Source organism: Pan paniscus, chromosome 13, assembly GCF_029289425.2.
Source record: "Pan paniscus chromosome 13, NHGRI_mPanPan1-v2.0_pri, whole genome shotgun sequence".
In the NCBI taxonomy this organism is placed as follows: domain Eukaryota; kingdom Metazoa; phylum Chordata; class Mammalia; order Primates; family Hominidae; genus Pan; species Pan paniscus.
The window spans coordinates 107,977,626-108,000,623 of record NC_073262.2 but is presented as its reverse complement, the minus strand read 5'-3'; the positions used below and the strand labels follow the sequence as shown (position 1 = coordinate 108,000,623).

General features: G+C 37.3%; 1 protein-coding gene across 3 annotated transcripts in view; it reads right to left on the bottom strand.

Annotated features, from left to right (window-relative positions):
- PARD3B (par-3 family cell polarity regulator beta) overlaps positions 1 to 22,998 on the bottom strand; it is a 1,074,947-nt gene that overhangs the window by 221,241 nt on the left and 830,708 nt on the right. For all 3 annotated transcript variants that reach the window (XM_003820781.6, XM_034954909.4, XM_008974231.5), the window contains one exon: positions 4,198 to 4,308. In XM_003820781.6, coding sequence (XP_003820829.3) covers positions 4,198 to 4,308 — 111 coding nt within the window. The remainder of the gene's footprint in view (positions 1 to 4,197; positions 4,309 to 22,998) is intronic.

Below are 22,998 nucleotides of genomic sequence, written 5' to 3'. Positions count from 1 at the left end.
ACATTCCTAGCCTCTACCCAGTAAAAGGCAGTAACTGCTCACCCCTCTTCCCGAGTTATGACAATCAAAAATATCTCCAGACATAGCCAAATGCCCTTGTGGTAAAACTGCCCCCTCCCATTGAGAACCACTGTTCTAGACTCTGCATTCCTCTAATCTAATCTAGTAACCCAACTCATCTTTTATGGCTTTTTGGACTTTTTCAATACATGTAGCTATAGATAAACTATCCATATATAGCAGCAAAATGGTTTCGGATCAGGAATTAGATATGTAGATAACTTAAAATGAGATATGAAAATCAGCAAAAAAAATTAGATGAATGGGGAGAGATAATATAAAATCCTAAAATTTAGAATTGAGGTTAGATTAATCCTAGGGTAAAATGATTACAAGGAAATTAAAACTTCAATAGGAATTATATGATTTAGGAGGTAACTTATAAAGACATTTGTACCTGGATATTCATCCAATTATTATTTGAAACAGTGAAAAATGGAAACAGTCTGGGCATGGTGGCTCCTGCCTGTAAACCCAGCACTTGGGAGGCTGAGGCAGGAGGATCACTTGAGCTCAGGAATTAGAGACCAGTCTGTACAACGTAGCGAGAGACCTTGTCTCCATTTTTTTTTTAAAGGAAAGAAAAAAAAGGATAAAAATGGGAACAGACTAAATGTTTGACAATGGAAGGTAAATAGTTTATTGTATATTGATCTCATAGAATATTAGGCAGTGATCAACATGACATATTTTAAAACATTAATGACATGGGAAAAATGTTCAACATATAATGCTATGAAAAAAGCAAGATGTTATAGATGCAGGTTTTGGATATCAAGTGTTCAAAGAGAGTTGTCACTTGGTATCCATGGGGGATTAGTTCTAGGACACTCTGTGGATATCAAAATCTGTGAATGATCAACTCCCTGATATAAAATGGAGTAATATTTGCACATAACCTATGTATATCCTCTCATATACTTTAAATCATCTCTAGATTACTTATAATACCTATTACAGTGCCTACACATCACTTCATTTGCATAGCTTCAATGTAGTACTTGGCACAGCAAATTTAAATTTTACTTTTGGGAACTTTGTGAAATTTCTTTTCTAAATATTTTCAATCTGCGGTTGGTTGAATCCACAGATGTGGAACCCGTGGATATGGAGCCAACTGTATATGCATAAAAAAAAGATTATAAAATATTAGTAGTGGTTATGGGATTATGGTAGAGTTATGTATGGTTTTAATAGTTTTTATACTTTTTATGTTTCCAAAATTTTCTTAATGAACTGATATTGCTTTTGTAAGTTTTGTGTGCATGAGGGGTGCTGGGGGCAAGTGATCCATATTCCCTTAGTTGAGTGAGCACTGGCTACAGTTTCTAATTTGTTTACAAAAGATTGTACCAGTAAGAAAAGATATTTCGGAGAAGGCACATGAAGAACAAGGAAAATATTTGTAGACTGGGCCACTCAGTCCTTTTGAGAAAAAAATCCTGTGTATCATTTTTCGCTAAATAAGAATAGTTTTATGTTATAGCCAAATTCTGCTCCTCCAAGTCAGTGGTTCTCAGACTTTAGAGACTGCTGACGAATCACCTTGCGCTTGTGTATGAAACACAGATTCCTGGGCTCCAACTCCCAAGGTTCTGATTCTGTAAGTCTGGTATGGGGCTCAGGAATCTTCATTTTTAACAAGGTCTTCTAATGATTCATTCTGATGTAGTTGGTCCCTGGACCACATTTTGAGAAACTCAGCTACAAGAAATCATGTGGTTGAATTTGTTTTTTTTTTTTTCCTGCCTCTTTGGATAATTGCCTCCTGGATATGCACTAAAGATAGCTGTCACAGACCTGTAGCAGTGTGCTGGTAAACTAGGTCTTCAGAGAAACTGTGCTATAAATATACTCACTATAGCCAATGTGGAACTGCCAATGGCTTATCAGCCAGCTTACAAAATTCTTGAAAGTTTAACAATTGGTTCCTATAAGCTGGTACAAGCTGGCTCCAGTACTTTATGGTATATATTTTATTTAGGTGCATTAAATATTTTGAAAATGAGATATGCCAATATAAATCTATTATGATACCTATGACAGGATGAGACAAGTAAGCAACAGGATGGCTTGAATCACGTCAAAGAAACAAATTTCAAACATATTAGGAGAAAAGTGTAATAGCTTTTATCACTATTTCTTACTTTATTCTATTTTTTTTCATTGCCATATCATGAAGAGTGATACACTCACTGAGTTATTTAAGAGTTGTGAATTGGTTTCCCATAGATGATGGAGAGCTAAGGATCAGGACTCCAGGGTTGGGAGCAATGCCAGATGTTCAGCCTCCACCTCCACCATCCGTGGCTCTCAGCCCCTGAGCTGTTGAAATGCCTTTGGTCATTAATTCTATAGCACCCAACCATAAAATCAACTCCTCAACTTCTTCCTCTAGCACATGATTGAGACAATGTTGTCTCTAGGAAACCCCTATCAGATGTGCTTTATGTGTTCATGTGTGGGAAGTGGCCTAAGTGGAGGCTAATAGTATAGTTCTTTCACTATTTTGACCAGACATATTTTAAGAAAATTGGATCCGAAGCCTATACAGCCAGCTGAAGTGAATTTACAGCTCAGCTTTTAAGAACAAGACTCCCTCAGGCACCTGCCTACTAAAGGCAAAACCAGAAAGGAAATGAACTCTTGCTTAAAGACAACTCACCTTATTTTATGGGTTATCAATTTTCTAGCTGGCACACAGTTCCCCAGCTACTAAGAGTTTTTTTCCCCTGTCCCAAGTAAGTATGAGCTACAAAAAAATGTAAAGTCTGCATTCTAGAAAACAGCTCAGTTTCCTGAAGATGAGGCATGGGATGTAACCTCAGTAAGAGAAGTCAAGGGAGCAGCAAAGATCTATGATGTAGGCTCCCCACATAGATGCCTTTGCCAATATATGCATTAAAATCTCAGCCTGGATTACATTTTACATTACAGGATTGCTGAATCTTAGGTTATGACGGAGAATATCTTTCATGTCTTCAGGATAGCTCTGTCAGGTGAATAGTCAACAACAATGTAAAACACTTGATTTCCTTTTAACTGCTCCAGTGACCTTAGAACTCAGCTTATCAACCTCTCAAAAATGAGAAAGGACTAAATAGCTTTTTTTCCTTGCTATTGAAAAAGTCAGCCTTCTCAACGGGAACAGACTACAAAATAGGGGTCAAAGGCTAACAGTAGATACTCTTAGACTCCTCTGTGCTAGAAAACACAATGAATAGATATGATTTTCTTAGTACACATACTAAAGTAATAAAATCAATACAAGAACGGTCTCTTTAGAAACTATAAGAACTAATGTAACTAATAAGCAAGTGAAAAGTTGTGTAAATCTGAGTACATACATGATGAAGTCAGAATCAAACTCTTAGAATTATATGCTGGTTTTGTCATAATCTCAGTCTTTCTCCAAGCTCCATTTAGTTGTGAAGGCAAAGAATTTTCAGGAGAAATATGAATATTCAATTACATGCTTGAAAATCAGACATTTACACATCCACTTGCGATAAGTGCCAGAGTTAACATCAAAGATACGTGAAGGACCTCTTGTCCAAATGGAACATTAAGCTCCTCAAGCAGGAGAATTCAGCTCTTGCATACCGGCATTATTCCAGCAAATGAAGCCGGCCCTTTAACAGATGGGCAACACACTCTTCAGCTTGCTGATAGCCTAATAAAAGACAGTGTCTTTTTAAAGAATGAAGGACATTCACTTCTCAAATTACAGGACCCAAACGGATTGCGCAGAATAAAATTAAGAAGGTATACAACAGCCTGACTAAAATTAGGAACAGACTATGGGAACTGGATAGTTCTAAACATCAATATCCAAATGACCTTTCTTTGGAAAAAAAAAGACATGGAGAAAATATGCATTTTTATGGTCAAAACAGGTGGTAGTGTGTTATGGAATTATAGGCACTGATATAGTAAAAACATGAAGCAAATTTCTTCTCAAAATAGAATAAAAATTTCCAGAAAGGGAGGTTCTTTTTGTATCAGACACCTTTCCTTTCAGATCGGTCAACCCCGATACTTCTTAAAATGAAATTTCTCCAGTTGACTGTTGCAATATCTAAATTAAACCCAGACCATAGAGTCAAAGAAAATGAAGGTCTCGGCACTTCTGCTCACCTTTCACGCTCTTCTTTCATTTTCTCCAGCTCTTCTTCTCTCAGGCCACCATGTTTCAGAGTACCTTTCTGCTCAGCCTTTCCACCCTTATCCTCTTTCTTCTTTCCAAATCTAGTGAAACGTGAAGGAGAAGGCTGTTAACAATAATCACATTGTTTTTGCGGTAAAGCTAAGATATTTATGGGATGAGCTCATTAAGTCATACTTCTTTATTCTAAGTAAGTCAAGATCATTTTGCATAAAATGGAACTAAAATAAGATAATGAAAGCAGAAAAATAATGCCATTATGAAATTCCCCCTTTTCTCTCTTCTTTCCTTCCTTCCTTCCTTCTTTTCACTCATATTTATCATGCATCATGCACAATATCACATGCTTTTATGGAAGTCTGAGAAAGACAGAAACATCAGCTTGTTTTGTGATTCTTCTATTACTCAGGTTGCTTAGAGGTAGGACTTTAGTTTTTATTTTTTTTTTGAGACAGCGTCTCACTCTGTCACCCAGACTGAGGTGCAGTGGTGTGATCTTCGTTCACTGAAATCTCTGCTACCCGGGGTTCAAGCGATTCTCGTGCCTCAGCCTCCTGAGTAGCTGGGATTACAGGTTCACACCACCATGCCCAGCTAATTTTTGTATTTTTAGTAGAGACGGGGTTTCACCATGTTGGCGAGACTGGTCTTGAACTTCTGGCCCCAAGTGATCTGCCCACCTTGGCTTCCCAAAGTGCTAGGATTATAGATGTAAGCTACTGCCAGGACTTTCTTTAAAATGTGTACGTCAGGTCCTCCTGTGATGAGATTCTGATTCCCTTTGTATGTGTCGACAGAAGGTAGGGGAGAAGGGGCAGCCTAAGCATATATAATTTGAAATTTTTCCTTATTATTTAGATAGACAAATATTCAAGACTAATTATGATGACCTATTAATGCAATAGAGAGTGAGAAACTAAAGAATTATCATTAATATATAAATAAAAGCTTATCAATCTCCTAAGCAGGCTTCCCGAGCTCCAGTGTCATTGGCACTTAAAGGTAAACTCCTGGAATTACACCATGACAGTGCCACGAGAGGCCTTATTGAACACCTTGTTCAATGCTCTCATTTTACCAGTGAAGAACCAAAAGCTCTGAGAGGTGTCGAACCTTGACCAAGACCTCCCACCAGAGTCAGGGCAGGGCTGAGATTAGAACCCGATCTCTGCCTGTACGCTTTCCTTTATGCACAATCACTCTCTAATGCAGCCCCAGCTTCCTGAGTCAGCTCTGGAACACAATGAAAATATAATACAATTCCCCAGGGGTTTCTCTGGGTTAGTATGTTCTGAGCATTCCTGAGTGCCTGGGATGTATATAGTTACAAGGGCACAGTGGCAATTATGATGCTTTACAAAAATACCATATATGTTTTGTACTTTTAGGAAAATGAAAACTGCACATTTGAAATAAAAAAAAGAAGATGCAGCTGGGTGTGGTGGCTCACGCCTGTAATCCCAGCACTTTGGGAGGCCAAGGCAGGTGGATCACCTGAGGTCAGGAGTTCAAGACCAGCCTGGCCAACATAGTGAAACCCTGTCTCTACTAAAAATACAAAAATTAGCCGGGCGTCATGGTGCATGCCTGTAGTCCCAGTTACTCAGAAGGCTGAGGCAGGAGAATCACTTGAACACAGGAGGCAGAGGTTGCAGTGAGCCGAGATGGCACCACTGCAGCCGAGCCTGGGTGACATAGTGATACTCTGTCTCAAAAACAAACAAACAAACAAAACAAAACAAAACACACACACAAAAAACAAAACAAAACAAAACAAAACAAAAAAAACTTGGGGAGATTCCTAGATTTTTTGTTTGTTTTTGTTCTTTTGAGATGGAGTTTCACTCTTGTTGCCCAGGCTGGAGTGCCATGGCATGATCTCGGCTCACTGCAACCTCTGCCTCCCGGGTTCATGTGATTCTCCTGCCTCAGCCTCCCAAGTAGCTGGGATTACAGGCATGCACCACCATGCCCAGCTAATTTTTTGTATTTTTAGTAGAGACGGGGTTTCACCATGTTGGCCAGGCTGGTCTTGAACTCCTGAACTCAGCTGATCTGCCCTCCTTGGCCTCCCAAAGTGCTGGGATTACAGGCGTGAGCCACCGTGCCCAGCGATTCTTAGACTTTTTCAAATTATACATGTATGGGCTGGCTTCATACCCCCAACCCTGCCCCAGCACACACACAGAGAATCAGAGTCTCCTCACATGAGGACCTGACATATAAATTTTGAAGAAAGTCCTGTACTGTAAGCAACCAGAATAATAGAAGAATCATAAAACAAGCACATGTTTCTGTCTTCTTCAGAATCCCATAGCAATGGGCATCTATTTGCAGCTTCCTAGACTGTGTTTTGACCCATAGTAGAGGATGTTAGTCAAGTCGGAGCTCTGAGTATCACACCTGGAAGGTGGCATTGCTTATATTCATAATTGTGCCATGGTCCTGCCTTTCCTAGAAGCCTCTTCCAGTATTCTGCATATTTCTCAACTTACTATTTCAATCAGCAAGTCTTCTTTCCTAAATTTTCTCCCTCCATTGCCATCTCTCCATCTCTCTCTACTACTGTAGTTTTTTGGTTGTAGCCAGTCTAGTCTTGGGACTCTGGCGAACCAACTGTCAGCTCTAATGCTATCATCCCCCAGACTAGTTTTTTGTCCTTTTCTCTCTTTCCTGTTTCCCTTTCTGAATTTATTCCTTTTTTTTCACTGAAGAAATATCCATGTATCATTTACAGAAGTAAGGAAAAGAGAAAAATACAGACAAAAATATAAGAACTTTCTTTCTTTCTTTTTTTGTTGAGACGTTGTTTCACTCTTGTTACTGAGGCTGGAGTGCAATGATGCGATCTCGGCTCACTGCAACCTCCACCTCTCGGGTTCAAGCGATTCTCCTGCCTTAGCCTCCCAAGTAGCTGAGATTACAGGTGCCCACCACCAAGCCTGGCTAATTTTTTTGTATTTTTAGTAGAGACGGGGTTTCACCATGTTGGCCAGGCTGGTCTCGAACTCCTGACCTCAGGTGATCTGCCCGCCTCGGCCTCCCAAAGTGTTGGGATTACAGGCGTGAGCCACTGTGCTCGGCCAGAACATTAACTTTCAAATATAATTCAGATTTGCCTGATACATTCAAGACTCCTCCTTAACCTACAAAGCAGGAGATAGCTAAATAATGTTTTCATGAATACATTCTTTAGCATTCCAGACCCATGCAGAAGAGTCTTAGGGGTCAACATTATTACTCTAAGTATGATTATGTGAGAAGTTAATAGCTCAGTACATCGCTTGAGATACATAACTTTTGCTTAAAATGTCATTAAATATAGTAATGTTTGGGCAAAATATTCAACACGGTGGGGAGTCAGGGTAGAAATAATGCTTTAGGAGGTTGATGAGGGCAAAAATTTTGCCAAAAGCTTTACAGGTATTAGGCTTTTCTTTTTTTTCCATGTCCCATATTATTTCTCCTATATTTGCAGCTTTTGGGATTTCTGAGGTAAAAGCAGTCTTGTTTTTGAAGGGTAAAACTAACCATTTCCTAGCCTACCTTGATCTTTATTACCACACCCAATAAATTATTTTTGTTTCTGGTAGCTAAAATGTTTCACTTGTACTGCAGTTCAGCAATAGCTCATTATCCTTCCCTCACAGTGGAATATGTTTGGTAAGAAAAAAAACATGTTAGTTGAAAGTAAATTCTGCAAAGTATTTTCTTCTTAGCAAGAACTGCCAATAACAGTCAAATCAAGCAATTCTACAAATATTATAAATGCTTTGATTTAAAGTTCATGATCCTCGATTCAAGTTTCCAATAAGAAGGGCAGAAATACATGTGAAATTTATTTTATTAGCCAGAGAAAATGATTACAAATTACCTTATTTTGTAAAGTTTGGGTAGGCCCAAGAAAAGCATTATAAAACAATAATCTTAAAAACTAAAACAAAAACTCCCGCATTGTTAAGATGAGGAAATTGAGACCCAGAGAAGTTAATTGCATTTTATTTATTAACACACTGAATTCTTTTTCATTTTGCAATAAGACAACTTAATTATCAGTAGTGGCAGTAGTGGACCGGGGGAGAGAGTGAGGGGGAAAGATTCAACTTGGTGACTTTCCAAGCCTTTGTTTTCCTTTCTGTAGCAGCCTTTGTGGGGATCATTTCACAGCCACTCTTACTTTTACTGAGATATAGAAAGAGGAATTGAGGAGGTTTATCTTCCCATTAGCTATTTTTGTGAGAAAAGTCACGAACCCTGAATGGCTAAAATTACTACTTTATATTCTAGAGTTTCAAATATGCACTGCATTCCAGGCCTCCCATTATCTGTTACCTTAGAAATTTGAGAGTTGGCAATTCTGGGCTAGGTGCCTTAAGGAAATTGCTTAGAGGTCAACCTTACTTTATATAAAAGATATTTTCCTAAAAAATTCTGTGCAAACATATGGCTTTAATCAATAAAATCTTATTTTACATGTACCTGGGAAGCCTGTTTAAAGAATCTTATGATGGATCTTTTTTGTAAAGTGGAAAAATCACCTTTCAACATACGCTTTATGTAAATTTAGATGTTCATGAATTATAAGTTTGCTTAAAACACCTGTCCATTTCTCTGTTCATTTCTATAGAGGTCATATGAAACAGATTCATGGAAAAATCTTTCTTCTTTCCTTACTCGCTCTCTTTCTTTCAAAAAATATTTATTAGGTATCTACTAGCTGTCAGAAATTATAAGCAATTGATATAGGTTAATATTATGTTGGCATACAAAACCACACAATATCCTCATGAAATTTACATTCTAACAGAGGAGACAGTTACCAAACAAGTATACATCCATAATTGTTAGTTGTGATAAGTGCTGTAAAGGATGTTAGAAAAGACAATAACAGGGAAGTGACTGCCTGGGAAATGCCTCAGTGAAAAAATAGATTTAAGCTGAGAATATAAGAGTGAGAAGTTCCAGACAAGTGAAGAGTGGGAGAAAAGTCTTGAGGGTGAAGGAAACAGCACATGCAAAGGACATGTGTGGGGAAGGCTTGATGTATTCAAAACAGTAAAAGAAGGCCAGAGGCTGGGAGATGAGAGAGGAAACTCCGCCAGTATGCAGATGGAAAAGCCAATGGGGACAGGTGTGAGAGAAGCTTGTGGTTTAATCTAAGAGTGATGGGAGGTCATTTCTCAGTCATTCAAGGCGCAGAGAAGCTAGGTGAGGAAACTAGGAGACAGAGTTAGTGGAGGAGAAACGGCAGAGGAACCAAGTGTTTTGAGCAGAAGTGATACAATGTGATGAATATTTTAAAAAGACCATCCTGGTGCTGAAGTAAAAAGCAGCAAGTAAAAGCAGTAACATAATTAAAACCAGTGATTTAACTGACTGGGGATCCCTGCAGGAATGGGTGAAAGATGACAGTGGCTTGGACTAGAGAAGTGGCCATTGAGAAGAGAAGATAGTCATTTGGAAATGGTGAGTCAATGAAGAGGTATCAAAAGATTCAATTTAAAACATGATTATTATTGTAATATATCTTTGGGAAATTCCAGTAGATGAGTCCATGCCTAAGTCCTGAAAAACTGTAACACTTAAAGATCAGAGACAGGAGTGGGGGTGGGGGGAGAGGCAGGTGGACAACAGAGATAGAGAAAGAACAGCAAGAGAGCTAGAAAGAAAGTCAAGAGAATGTGGTTGCAAAAGAGTTTAAAGAATGCTGCAAGAAGATGGACAAGGTCAACAGATGGGAATGCTGCTGAGATGCCCAACGAGGTGAGGACTGAAAAGCGTTCATTAGATTTGGCAACATAAAGTCATTCATAGCCTTGGCAAGGGTCAGCGGAGTAGTGTGAACAGAAGCCATGTAGGCATGATCTGAAGAGTGAATGGTGGGTAAGTATAAGTGTCTGTACAACCATTATAGACTGGGTAATGGTTGGCTGGGAGGGAGGTAGCTGCAGGTGCAGTCGAGTGCTGAAGATGGAGGTTTTCAATATGGCTTATACCATAGAATATTTCAGTTGCTGAAAGGAAAAGAGAGTGAGAGGTCGGAGATGGAGGACAGAGAAGAATAAATTTCTTTTCCCTCTTTATTAAGGTAAAATATACGTAACATAAAATTTACCATTTTAGCTATTTTTCAGTGTACACTTCAGTGGCATTAAGCACATTCACACTGAGAAACCATCACACTATTCATGTCCAGAATTTTTCATGATCTCAAATGGAAACTGTGTACCCACTCTACATATAGTAACTCCCCACTCCCTCCTTCCTCCAGTGCCTGGTAACTGCTATTTGACTTTCCTTCTCTATGAATTTGACTATTCTATGTGAAATTCATATAAGTGGGATCACAGAAAATTTATTCGTTTGTGTCTGGCTTATTTAACCTAGTAGAAGGTCTTCAGGACTCATCTTTGTTGCAGCATGTGTCAGAATTTCATTCCCTTTTAAGGCTGAATAATATTCCATTGCAGGTACACAACCATATTTTGTTTATCCACTCATCCACTGATGGACATTTGGGGTTGTCTCCATCTTTTGGCTATTGTAAATAAGGCTGCTATGAACATTGGCATAGGAGATGAAAGTTCTGGATAAGGGAGGAGGATAGAGATAGTGTCTCAGGAGAGATTAGCCTTAGATGGAAGGAGACTCAGAAAGATCAGCAGCCTAGGAGAGGAAAATAGCTTGTTTATGGAGCTGGTAAAGAGAAAGTAGAGGAATTCCAGGGCAATTAATTTATCAGTTAATGTGATGCAGCATGTATAAGAAAAATGGTTTCTATCCACAAAATGAGATCTCTTAGTAGAATTTAAGAAATCAAAGATCGAATTACCCAAGGTAGACAAGAACCTCAGAGAGGGTTATAGAAACCCCCCCCCCAACACACACACAGACCTCCTTAATGTTGTTATATTGCCTAGGTAGGGGGGTTGTGAACAGCCATCTGGAAAAGTGGAATTTGATAATGGTTTGTTCATTCATTCATCCATTCATTCCTTACTGAGCAGCCACTACACATCACAATAGCCAATGCACACAGAATTGAACCATTAACAACATAAATTGTCAGGTAAATATCTAACCCCTCAATTAAACTAAGTCCCTAGAATCCTATTTTTTCTATATAATAAAGATTTTAATATTATTCTTAATAGTTTTCTCCTAGTTTCTCAGCAAATATTTTCTTCTGTTTCTATTTCTTTCCTTGGGTTTTCTAAGTAATGATGACATTCAAATTCCTCCTAGACTCCCATACATACGCTGATGAATGATTCAAATTTACAATATGTACAGCTTGACCTCTGGCATTTTTCCTGTCTACTCTCTCATTTAGTTCACTTCTTAAGGTGGCTACATTCTGTCTATCTACAACTTTCCTCCCACATCACACTGGGCAGTTTATGCAGTTATTACCACCAACCCTTCTACATCCCCTTAGTGCACACACTATACAAAAGTGATCCTGAGCAATGTCCTGTGAGAACTAAAAAGTCAGGCAAGGACATTCACTCTTGTTCCAAATAGCTGCTTAGCTATGAATCCGAAGAGAGCTGAAAAGTTTGAAACAAAGTCTGTATATCTCCTTCTCCTATCAGGAAACGTCTTTGGGTGTCTGTGATGCATTTGGAAAAAACTGCAACATCTAGTCATCACTAATATTAAAGTCTGACATCTGTGGAACAATGTCACATGTGAAAACCTACAAACTTCACAGTCATAGTATTTTCTGGACCTGGATGATTGTTTGTCCACTGTGTAACTAGCTGACTTACAAACTAGGCATGATAGCTCCTTACCATTTTATAAATTACACAGTTTGAAATAGTTCAAGCAAAATATAGGGGCAGAGAAGTTCATAGGCCCTTTACTATTATTTCCATAGTTGATTCTGAAATTCACCCTATAAAAGGTTTCTCTTGTCAGATGTATTCTAAATTGGGTTCTGAATTAGCATATGCATATGCTGATGAAATTAACTTCCATGTATTGTAATCTCATATGGTTTTGTGAACCGCAGCTTTTGCTTCTAAAATTTGTGTCACGAAGGTCTTTTCTTGTTTATCTCACATGGTTCCATTGTACTTGAGAGTTAATGAGTCTGATAAAAATTCAGTGAAAATTGACCAATTAGAGTTCCCATCCCAACCCCTTTTTGGGGGTCCCTAAGGACATCACTCACTTTTATGTTAATATTATTGATAGAATAATAAACAGATTTGTGTTTGTTGCACATCAATCTTCATTAAGAAGGAAAAATATTCTAATTCTATTTCTGGTCCCCCACACTGCCTTGGCTATGCCTGTAGCTTTTAAAGAGGGAGGCAAAATGCTACAAAACCCAGGATGATTTTCACAACAGTAGGGCTGTGTTTTAAACTCTAAATCCGTTCCATAGCATGCAAAAGTAGATAGGGATTTGCCTTGTAGGATGTGTACACAAGTAGAAACTGAGTGAGTTGATGCTTTAATAACGAACAACAAACTCAATATTAAAAATCTTCCTAATTAATCCTAACTGGGTCAGGCAGTTTAAACCCTGAAATTAAGTTTTCTAATTAAATTTTTAAATTTTGATATGTTATTTAGACATTTATCCTGGGTATGTTTGTATGTTTCCAAGATGATGACAAGCTATATGAAAACAACAAACCTGTTTAATCCCACTGATATCTGTGTCTGCTACCCTCTTTAAGGCCAACCTTTTTTATCCAGCCAAGATTTAGCAGCTACTTTTCTCTGGGTTGTCACTCATTTCTAGAATGTGGCCCTGAAATTGGTGGTCATGGCAATTTCTCATTCTGAATCAGGGAATCTTCAGATCTCAAATATGTTGATGTTTGTTTTTAGGATTAAAAAGCAGGGAGGTCCTATAACGTTCTACAACTTCTAAGTGGATAAAACATCTGCTGGGGAGAGCCTTAAGCAGCTCTCTAGCTAAATTCAGCTGCTGGGAATCCTTGAGCTAATTTGCTTTCCCCATACCGAGGGGCTAGGAAATGCAATGGATTTAGAAATACCAGATACGTTAAAAATAATTCTAGAGGGTCCAGAAAGTAAAGCAAAGCACAGATCACCAATAACTAATATTTTTTAAACCAAACAAACAAAACAGAGAGCCTCTGAACGGACGATTTGTAAGAAAAGATAAGAGATTTGTTAGACACTGGATATTGCTTTTGCTGAGCTTTTTGTAGCGAATAAAAACTGTACTCTGAGATTATTAAAGCAGCACTCTGTTAGGGGGAAAAAAGGGGAAACTTATGAAAAAAAGGCCAGAAATTAAAATTAAATAAAAATAAGCGTGAATGAGTGGGCAAGAAAGATAAAGATACTAATAAGGTATGATTTTCAGATCCAAACAGGGACTCTAAAAAGCTTATTCACTGTCACTGAGTTTTAAGTTATTCTACCCCTCTGCTTTCCAGAAGAAGAAATACTCTTCAGGAGCGCAGTGAACTTTAATTAATTGCTTTCATACACTTTCACTGGCTTCAAAACATGGTAGTCAAGAGCCTTAGTGACTCAGATGAAATGCTTACGATTTCTGGGACAGACATTTAACAGGAACATTATGGAAATAGATCTTCTTGCATTTTTTATGTTTTCTTAATAGTTAAAAAAGCTTTTCTTTTTGTTAAATGTTTACTTCTTTCAAAGCAGTAGAAAATATGTCTTCTTCCTTTTCATGATTATGATTTTTAAGTGGATCTTCGGGCTTTTCTGAAGGCTGGTTGAGTAAATAGACACAACTGATGGCATGTGCATAAAGCCCTAATACTGACTCAAACAGATCACATGGCTGGAATTCAGACTTCAGTCAATAGCCAGATACTGCCTTCGCATTTGTGCGCCCACAACATCCCCTTCTTCCTCTTTCCTTCCCTTTTCTCTACCTCCTTTGCCCCGGAAACCCGAAAACTAGGAAAGGAAAGAGTGTTTTGAGACCAAACCATACTTCACTGCTGAACTTTCTATCAACTGTGGGAGGTTGCCCGTTTGACTTGCCCTTCCCAGGCCCAGTTGGCCCCAGCTTGCTCCACACTGGCCACAGATTCATCCTGCAGAAGGAAATGGTCCCCACAGGAAACAGCTCTGAAGTTACCATTGACAGGCAAATGGGGTCATCTCAGCAAACTGCCCAGAAAGGAAAAAACTGACTCATGTCAAAGAAAATAAACCCAACAAGGGCTAACTAAAAATTCTGTGGAAGCTGGAGGCCTCATCTGCAGTCTCTAAATAAAACATCAAATACAACTTACATTCCATAGCATAAAGTAACACATGGGCAATTTGTATATATTCCATGATCGGAGCGAACAGATGATGGTGTCTGCCTTGTTATGCATGAAGAACAAATGGACAATATGAAGAAATGATTTTTTTTTTATAATTACCTTGCAAAAGACCATTTTAACGGGAATCCTGAATCCTACTGTTCCATCTTCAGATGTTAAGAGAAACGGGGCACATTTTCTATGGAATTCATCTGCACTAAACAAGAATAAAATGATTGGGCTCCAGACCCAGTCTAATGGGAGTAAAACTTATCTTTATAACTGATTAAACAAAAAAAATTATCACTTCTTTGATGCCCAAATTAGCATCTTTTCTCTAGCATACTGAATTAATTAGTTGAGTGACAAAAGAATTAGTCCATGTAGGATCAAAGCTGAAATCATATTTATCTGAAATTTAAAATTAAGAACACACAGCATTAACCCTTTATAGCTCATGTAATATTCTTTTATGTTCCATATATTCCAAACCTGCTGCACATCACAGAAAGTATAACTAGAGCTTTTTTTTTTTTTCATATTCTTCTTCTAATATATAAAATTTTGCCTGGAAAGACAATGAGAACATCATAGAATTGTTTTTTCCCCTGGGGGTAAGAAACTTTTCCATTGTGTCATAAAAATCTTAAATTATGTAGCTTTTTTTTTTGTCAAGCATTTATTGTATAAATACAAAAGAAGAAAAATAATTAATGCATGGTAGAGCTGGTAAGAGAGGCTTAAACAATAAAAAGAGTTATTATATTAATTCTTAATAAGCTATATTAAGTTTGAAACTGTTATTAAAAGGTGAAAACTCTCAACTTTGATTTTTAAAAAGTTTGTTCTGTTTTCCATAAATGTAAAAGCAATTTTGAATAAGGGAAATCGTTGGGGGTTAATTTCTGAGATGTCTCAATTCAACAGAACTCAAATTTATTCCTCAAATGAAATTTAAACCCAAAGCCATCTTTAAAGATGATTAATCTGCAAGATGTCTTCTATAAAAAACATGATGTCTATCTCATACTTAGACCTTTCATTCCAGAGTTTCAGAAATTATGGCCTCCTTAATCTAAAGTATCAAATAAATATATGTGTCAAGTTGTTGCTTTGCACATCTTTGACATTAGATTGTATCCTACCATTAAGAGAATTTTAAATAACAGGTCGGGCGCAGTGGCTCATGCCTGTAATCACAGCACTTTGGGAGGCCGAGGCGGGAGTTCAAGACCAGCCTGGCCAACATGGTGAAACCCCGTTTCTACTAAAAATACAAAAATTAGCTGGGCATGGTGGCATGTGCCTGTAATCCCAGCTACTTGGGAGGCTGAGGCAGAAGAATCCCTTGAACCTGGGAGGCGGAGGTTGCAGTGAACCGAGATAGCGTCATTGCACTCCAGCCTGGGTGACAAGAACGAAACCCCGTCTCAAAAAGTAATAATAATAAAATAATAATAATAATAATACCTCCATTTGTATGTACTCTTTCATAGAAGAGTTCTTTTGAAGAAAGAGGTAATTGGAAAATATGAGCCCTAACTTAGTTTGTAAGGCAAGGGATCAGATTTCAATATTTTGATGTTAAAGTTAACTAATATCTCTTTTTATTGTGTAAGTACCTTAAAAGTAGGCCATAAAATGGAACTGATTCTCAACTACCAATAAACTTAGAAAAAAAAATTTATATCCTGAATGTCTCAAATGAAATTCTACATAAGACAACATTGACTCTTCTAGGGCCAATAAGTCACAAATTTCTATGAAATTTGTCAAATGAATGTTGCCTACAAGGATCTCCATTCATTTCTTAAAAGTTTAGAACCGCCCCCTCTTTCCTTAGCTTCTCCTTTGAGTTTAGAAATTTGGGATCTATGAGCAAGACAGAGTTACCAACTGCAAAATGAGGAGTAATTCATTATTTTAAGTATAGTTGTTATCCATTCATTGAACCACATCATGAATATTCTAGGCACCCTCCAGGACCCATAGCACCTTATCTGGAAGGAGCTGACCTAGTGTGATGGGACAGTCATTTCGGGGCCATTGTGATCAACAACATTTCCCCTTTATCCAGAGGGGCCTGAACAAAAGACAATTTTTTTTTCATAGAAATAGATTTCCCATGGGATTTTAATATAGTTTTATAAAAGTAGATATAATTCCATTCTCCAGCAGCATAATATCACTAAAGCAAATATATCCAGAATTAAACAACAACAACTTGATTTCTAACAGGGTTTTCTAATCACCTGTAATTCAGAAAGAGCTATTACAAACAACACACAATCACAAAAGTATTATATACTCTCACCTGGAAATGCATGGTAGCTTAGCGCATAGTGATGATTTACAATTTGACCAAAGAAATCAGAAATTGATTTATAGTCTGTCCACAGCATCAGCCTCCTATTTGCTTGTCTACTAGACTGTGAAACTACTATTCGCTATGTAAGTGTATTTTGTTCTTCCTCCCTTTCCTGTACCAATGGCTAATTTTTCCTTTCTTCAATACCACAGATGAGTAATTCCTGCAGATGCAGAATACTCTTCTACAGTTCAAAATGGCTGCCAGTGTTCTCACAGAATAACAAAAGAAACCGGTGCTAGGAATTGTTGTGTATATATAATTAAATGCACAATCCTAGGAAGCACATAATTAAATCAACCAGAGGTCTGAGCCTCTGAGTGGAACATTCCAGATGGGGTCTCTGGTGAGCATACCTTTAAAAGAAATGTGGGTGACTCTCAATCAAGTAAATTTACCAGAGAGTGTTTCCTCATCTCTGGGGCTCTTTTTAAAAATGAGATAAATTTTGGATCCTATCACATAAAGAGCTGATATTGAAAACTTCTGCCCAGCTACGTGTTTATTCAGATGACAGAGGTGTCTCATAATCTGCCATAATGCATTAAAAACTGGCAGCCTGTGTTTCTGAACGGCTCTGGAAGGTGCAGGGAACACCAGCAGCGTCACTCGGATGACGGCTGGACTGGCAACCATTACCCAGAGCATCTGCAACCTGTATTTGGCTTTGGATTTAATGCTTCTGGTCTCCCCATTTTTAGTATTTCTAAACTTCCCCACCTAATATTGAAGTGACTTCCAATAACTAATCCTTTTTACAAACATTACAGTCATATTTGATTCTGTAGAAACCCACAGTATTTGTGCTTTTCATTTTGGAAGGTTATTTGGAAACTCGAGCCAATATATTTTTTCAAGTGTGACTAAGCTGTTGTCATTCATTTTACACCAACCCTAACACTCTCCAGGACCCATCCTACTGAGCTCCACATGCTCACTAATCCAGTCAATCCAGTGATGGAAGAATCACTTTGGATAAAAGAACAATAAATCCACCCATTATCTCAGTTCTATAAAAGTAATATTTGAGTGCATTAGTAAGAAAGAAAAGAAAGAAGAACCAGAAAAATGGACAATCTGGTAAGGAAAGCCTGAGCTTAAATTATTTAATCTAAATTTAGCAAGTTAGAGGGAGGAGAGGTAGTTCTACAAAGGCCATATTAATGGACCCAAATCAGAAGATTCATGAATAGTAATTCCAAAGCAATTTCATTAATGTCTTGCATCTAAAACAATGATTATTTAAGAAGGCAACATTTTCAAGGGGATTCATAAGTGCTTTGAAATATAAAATGCCATTAAGAACCAATCACGTAGTATATAGAACTATGGTCTATGTATTTATAAATGTATTGGATTTCTGTGTGAAATATGCATATTATATACTGACTGACTTTATGCAAGCACCAACACATTTCAAAAATAAGCTTGTTCAATAAATACTTTTGAAATATTGTTTATTTAATTATCTACCTCTGTGAAAAATATTCCATTTTCATTTTTAGTTAGGAAGAAATCTGTTGCAAAATATTTTTATTGGTTTAAAAATTAAGAGGTAGTTTCTTAGGGATAGGGGGATCTGTGAGACCATGTTTATCTAATCCCTCCCAAAGCTCAGAAAGTCAAGTGACCTACCTAAGGTCACACTATCACACTAAGTAGCTGGGATCAAACAGGGACCTGAACCCCTCAACTCAGCACAAAGTTCTTTCCCTCCTGCTCGGTGCCCCAGTTGTTTGTACATATGTTGTCAATTATGAACTGAAAAATCTGAATCCTTCAAAAAAAAAAAAAAACTCTACTTAATTAAAGTTTCATTTTTTTTTGGTAAGTTCTCATTGCTCAGAAATGCAATTAGCCATAATGACAAAGTCCAATTTATTGACTACTTGGCCAAATATAAAATGCCAACCAACCTGCAGACTGGATAACTTTCCCCTTATCCTAAGCTCTCTGTTCACTGACATCCTCACCCTTGTTCACAGACAGAGTCTTATTATAAGCCATCTGATTTGATCAGATTGCTAAGAAACAATTACTCAATTATTTAGCTCAATTGGTTAGAACACTGTGGTAATGGGGTCAAGGTCATGGGTTGGCTCCCCTGTGTGGGCCAGTTAACTTGGATCTTTTCCATTACCACAGGCTCTCCTCCCAACCCCAGAGAGTCTTAAAAATACATGCCAGTGGTCAAAAGGGCACTTGCCAAGAATATGTGGATGGAGCAGCATGAATCCATCACTTCTCCCAGAAAAACAGCTCAATGCCAGTTTTGTTGACCATATGTGGATTAACAGTAACATTTTCACAGGTGAAAGACAAAACACGATTCCAGACTTTGTAATATCACAGAATTGCAGATCTAGAGTTCTAAAAGAAATTTGTAGAATATATAAAAGCCTATCATGAAACTTAAATTTATAGAGAAAGTTTTAAACATGAGCCAGTGATTTCTATTAAAAATATTTTTGAAATTAAAAATTTGTTTAGTGAAATACCTTGATTTTTAAATATTGGCTCATGTTTTTTAAAAATTAATACTCTGTGGCTTCCAAATAAGGTCTACATGGGTCAAACTCAGGCTGTGGGATCCCAGTTTGCAAAGTATTGGTATACTGAAATACTATTTATATGTACGTATATATGCATTTTAATTAATGTAGCTACCTTAAGTATATCTCATTGAGCTTTTCACTGACTGGTAGCTACTAGCTTAGGCCTCAACTAATGTTGAGTCAGGGGGGTCAGAAATGACACAGACAGCATGGGGCTGTGCTACCTACCTTTCAATGGTACCATTATCTGATGTAAAAGAGATTAGCGTGGCGAGATGTAAAAGAGATTGGGTAGCACTTGGTAGATGAAGTAGAATCACACTAGGCTTCCAAAACTCAGGCTATTTTTTAGAATACTGAACATACGGATTATCAGTGTTTTTCCAGAAAGCCCTCTATAGGAATTTATAAATTAACGAAGCTGGAACATGTCCATTCTAAATAATGACACAGTTTTTGCAATTTAGACTGTGTACCAAAGTTTAAAACACTAACATAAAACATTTTTGTTAAGATTTCACACTGCATATTGTTCTTTTCCAAATCAGTCAAACTCTCCCTCTATCAGGTAGCAAGAGAAGGGGCAATATATTTCTAGGTTTTACAGGGATTTAGGAAAGAAAGGCATGTGGTGTGAGTATAAAAAGTATTTGAAAAAAAGTACTGCATAAACTCACTTGAATTTGGTAATTTATTAGCTAATTAACTGATATATGACAAAGCTTTGTGGATTCCTGCAAACTAAATTATGTATCTCACAAACAACATAAGCTAATCAGATTTCTTATTGTATCAGTAGACTAAGAAATCCTATCAGCCTAAAAATATCAAATTAATTCAGGAAGTATTTTTCAAATACCTATTATACAGGCTCTAATGTGAGGTGCTGGAGATTAAAAAAAAAGGTTCAATATTTTCTCTGAAGGAATTTATAGTCTAGTGAATGTTTCTAGAGTTCAAAGGAAGATCTCCCAGAAACAGAGTATGAGGGCTCTCAGGGTTAGTATGTCAGCATTACAGGAGTTCTATAGATGATCTTGCTGGTCAAAGGCCTTAATTTTGTTTGCTTTACACTTTTGAACTGTGATGGAAACTATGGTTCTCTCTCCCAGGAAATGTGTATACATTTCTATTTATAATTTCTAAGAGTTCACAGATTCCCAAAAGACTATGTATACCTATCCATGTATGTTAAGTTACAAATGCCTGCGTTAATGCAGTTAAGATTCTCCCCATACCACAAATTAACCTCATGCTTTGCCGTGGAGAGCACATAGACACAGCTAGGAAGGAAAATAGAGCTAGGAGGTTGGCAGTTTCTGAGTAGGAGTATATTATTTTAGGTGGACTTTTAGGACTGACCATAAGTCCATCATTGAATCAACAAGTACCAAGCATTATATAGGAATCAAAAATAGTCAAAGACACAAAATCCCTACTCAGATCTATTTTACTAGAGTGTCATCAATTCTCAGTGACTCAGAGGCTTTTTATCTCCTATGTAGATTACCCACAGCCTGTGCTTCCCCTTTTTCTCTGTCTTTCCATTTTTATGGTCACCTGAGGACTCATTAGTGCTCCTACCAGAGGATAAGTAAAGGAAGGGAAAGGATATAAAACTTAAAGTGAGTCAATTTTGCTACCTTTAAGTAGTTGAGGGAAGAAGAAGTAGCTATTATAAGGCTTGCAGATTATGTGAAGATTTCAATTATCCATTCTCTCTCTGTCAAACTTACCAAAAATAATTAAGGGTTGGCTGTAACCCTCCTTGGAATGTTAAAATGACTGATGGTTGTGGCAAGTAACCACAGTAAATAAGACGAAGTGAGGTAAACTGTGCTAAGGGGAGATAAAAAACATAGTTTCAAGTCAGTTTCAGAGTCCCAAGGAGCAATCCAATGAGCATCAAGCCAGTGGGCAATTTTATAAATATAAACATTAGATGCATGGGCAAGAACCACAAATTAGGTTAGAAGAAGGAAGTAAACACCCATGCAACAGTATACTACTCACACGGCAACCTATGAACACCAAGTACATTTTGCTAATGAAAGAAGCCAGATCCAAAAGGCTACATATTGTCTGGTTCCATTCATTACATACCAGGAAGATGAAACCACAGAGATGGAAACCAGATCAGTGATTTGAGGGGTGAGGGGGAGATCTGGGGTTATGGAACTATTCTGTATCATGACTGTGGATGCATGACTCTTTGCACTTGTAAAACCCATAGAACTGTATACGATAGAGTGAATTTCACCGTATGTACATTAAAACAATCAACCAAGGTATGGAGGGAACCCAAACAGATATACAAACTATAACAAGTGAAGCTAATGTTATTACAAATAACTAACATAACCACACTGAAGGGCTTGAGAAAGAAAATAACTAAGTATCATTAGAAAACTGTATTTTGAGAAAATACCAGAAAGCTAAAGGCAAAAAGAAATGTACACAAGTACTGCACTCTGCTTAGTACTAGGGTATGGATTAGCAATTCTGAAAAAAAATTTATGAATATATGAGGGTTGAACAAATAATTATATTGCAGATAGTCAGAGATAGCTTTCTTACTGCATGAGAAAGAAGTTACAAATAATGAAAGAGGAAGAGGCTAGAATGATTACTGTGGTATTGGATTAGAATTGGAGGTATCAGTATAAACTCATGGTTTTTTAATGTGCATACAGATAGATTTGGAAGTAAATATAGATATGTATACATAGTTTAGATCTATCTATCTATCTATCTATCTATCTATCTATCTATCTATCTATCTATCTATGTAAACTTTCCAGGTTCTGTTTCCTGAGAGAGTCTAGAAACAATGATACTCAAGCAATGAGTATTCCTAGAGCTCAGATCTTGGTTTCTACAATAAAGGAGCCAGACTTCCTTGGAGAAGTGGTTCATTCCTGGGCTGTGGCGGGGAACCTATGAGGCAAACTTACAGCATTTCACGGTGCCGAAAAATAAGAAACTTCTTCAAAAGGTATGGACAAGTTAAAATGGAACAGGAGCTATCCTGAAAATGCTCCCAGTGGCCAATACTGAATAACCTGAGCAACAAAATAAATGATAGACCTAGATTATAACCCTTAGAATAAAATAAATATCCATGAATCTCATAATGACATAACTAAGTGAATAGAGACATTAGTGGTGGGAGAAAATATAGTTCTTCCTTAGATAAGAATTCCAATTAATGAATGTAGAAGGAATTAGTGCAACAGGAAATCACCATTGAAACACCATGGTAACAATTGCTACTGACAAGAACCACTAATGGATGGTAAAAGTTGTGGGTGAAAACATGAAAAGAAACAGGATATTTGCATAGTTTCAAAATATCTTCCCCAAGATATGTATTAATTACAAAGGGAAAAATCGTAACTTTATAGTGAAGAAACCCAGCGGACGTGGCTTAATGAAATGATCAAGATGAACATCACTAGTTATAAGATACATCAACATCATGTACTTCCTAAGAAGAGTATATCACTTCAGCAGTATTCAAGCCAAAAATGCGTAACCTCAATCTAATCATGGTAAGAAAAACCCAAATTGAGTGAC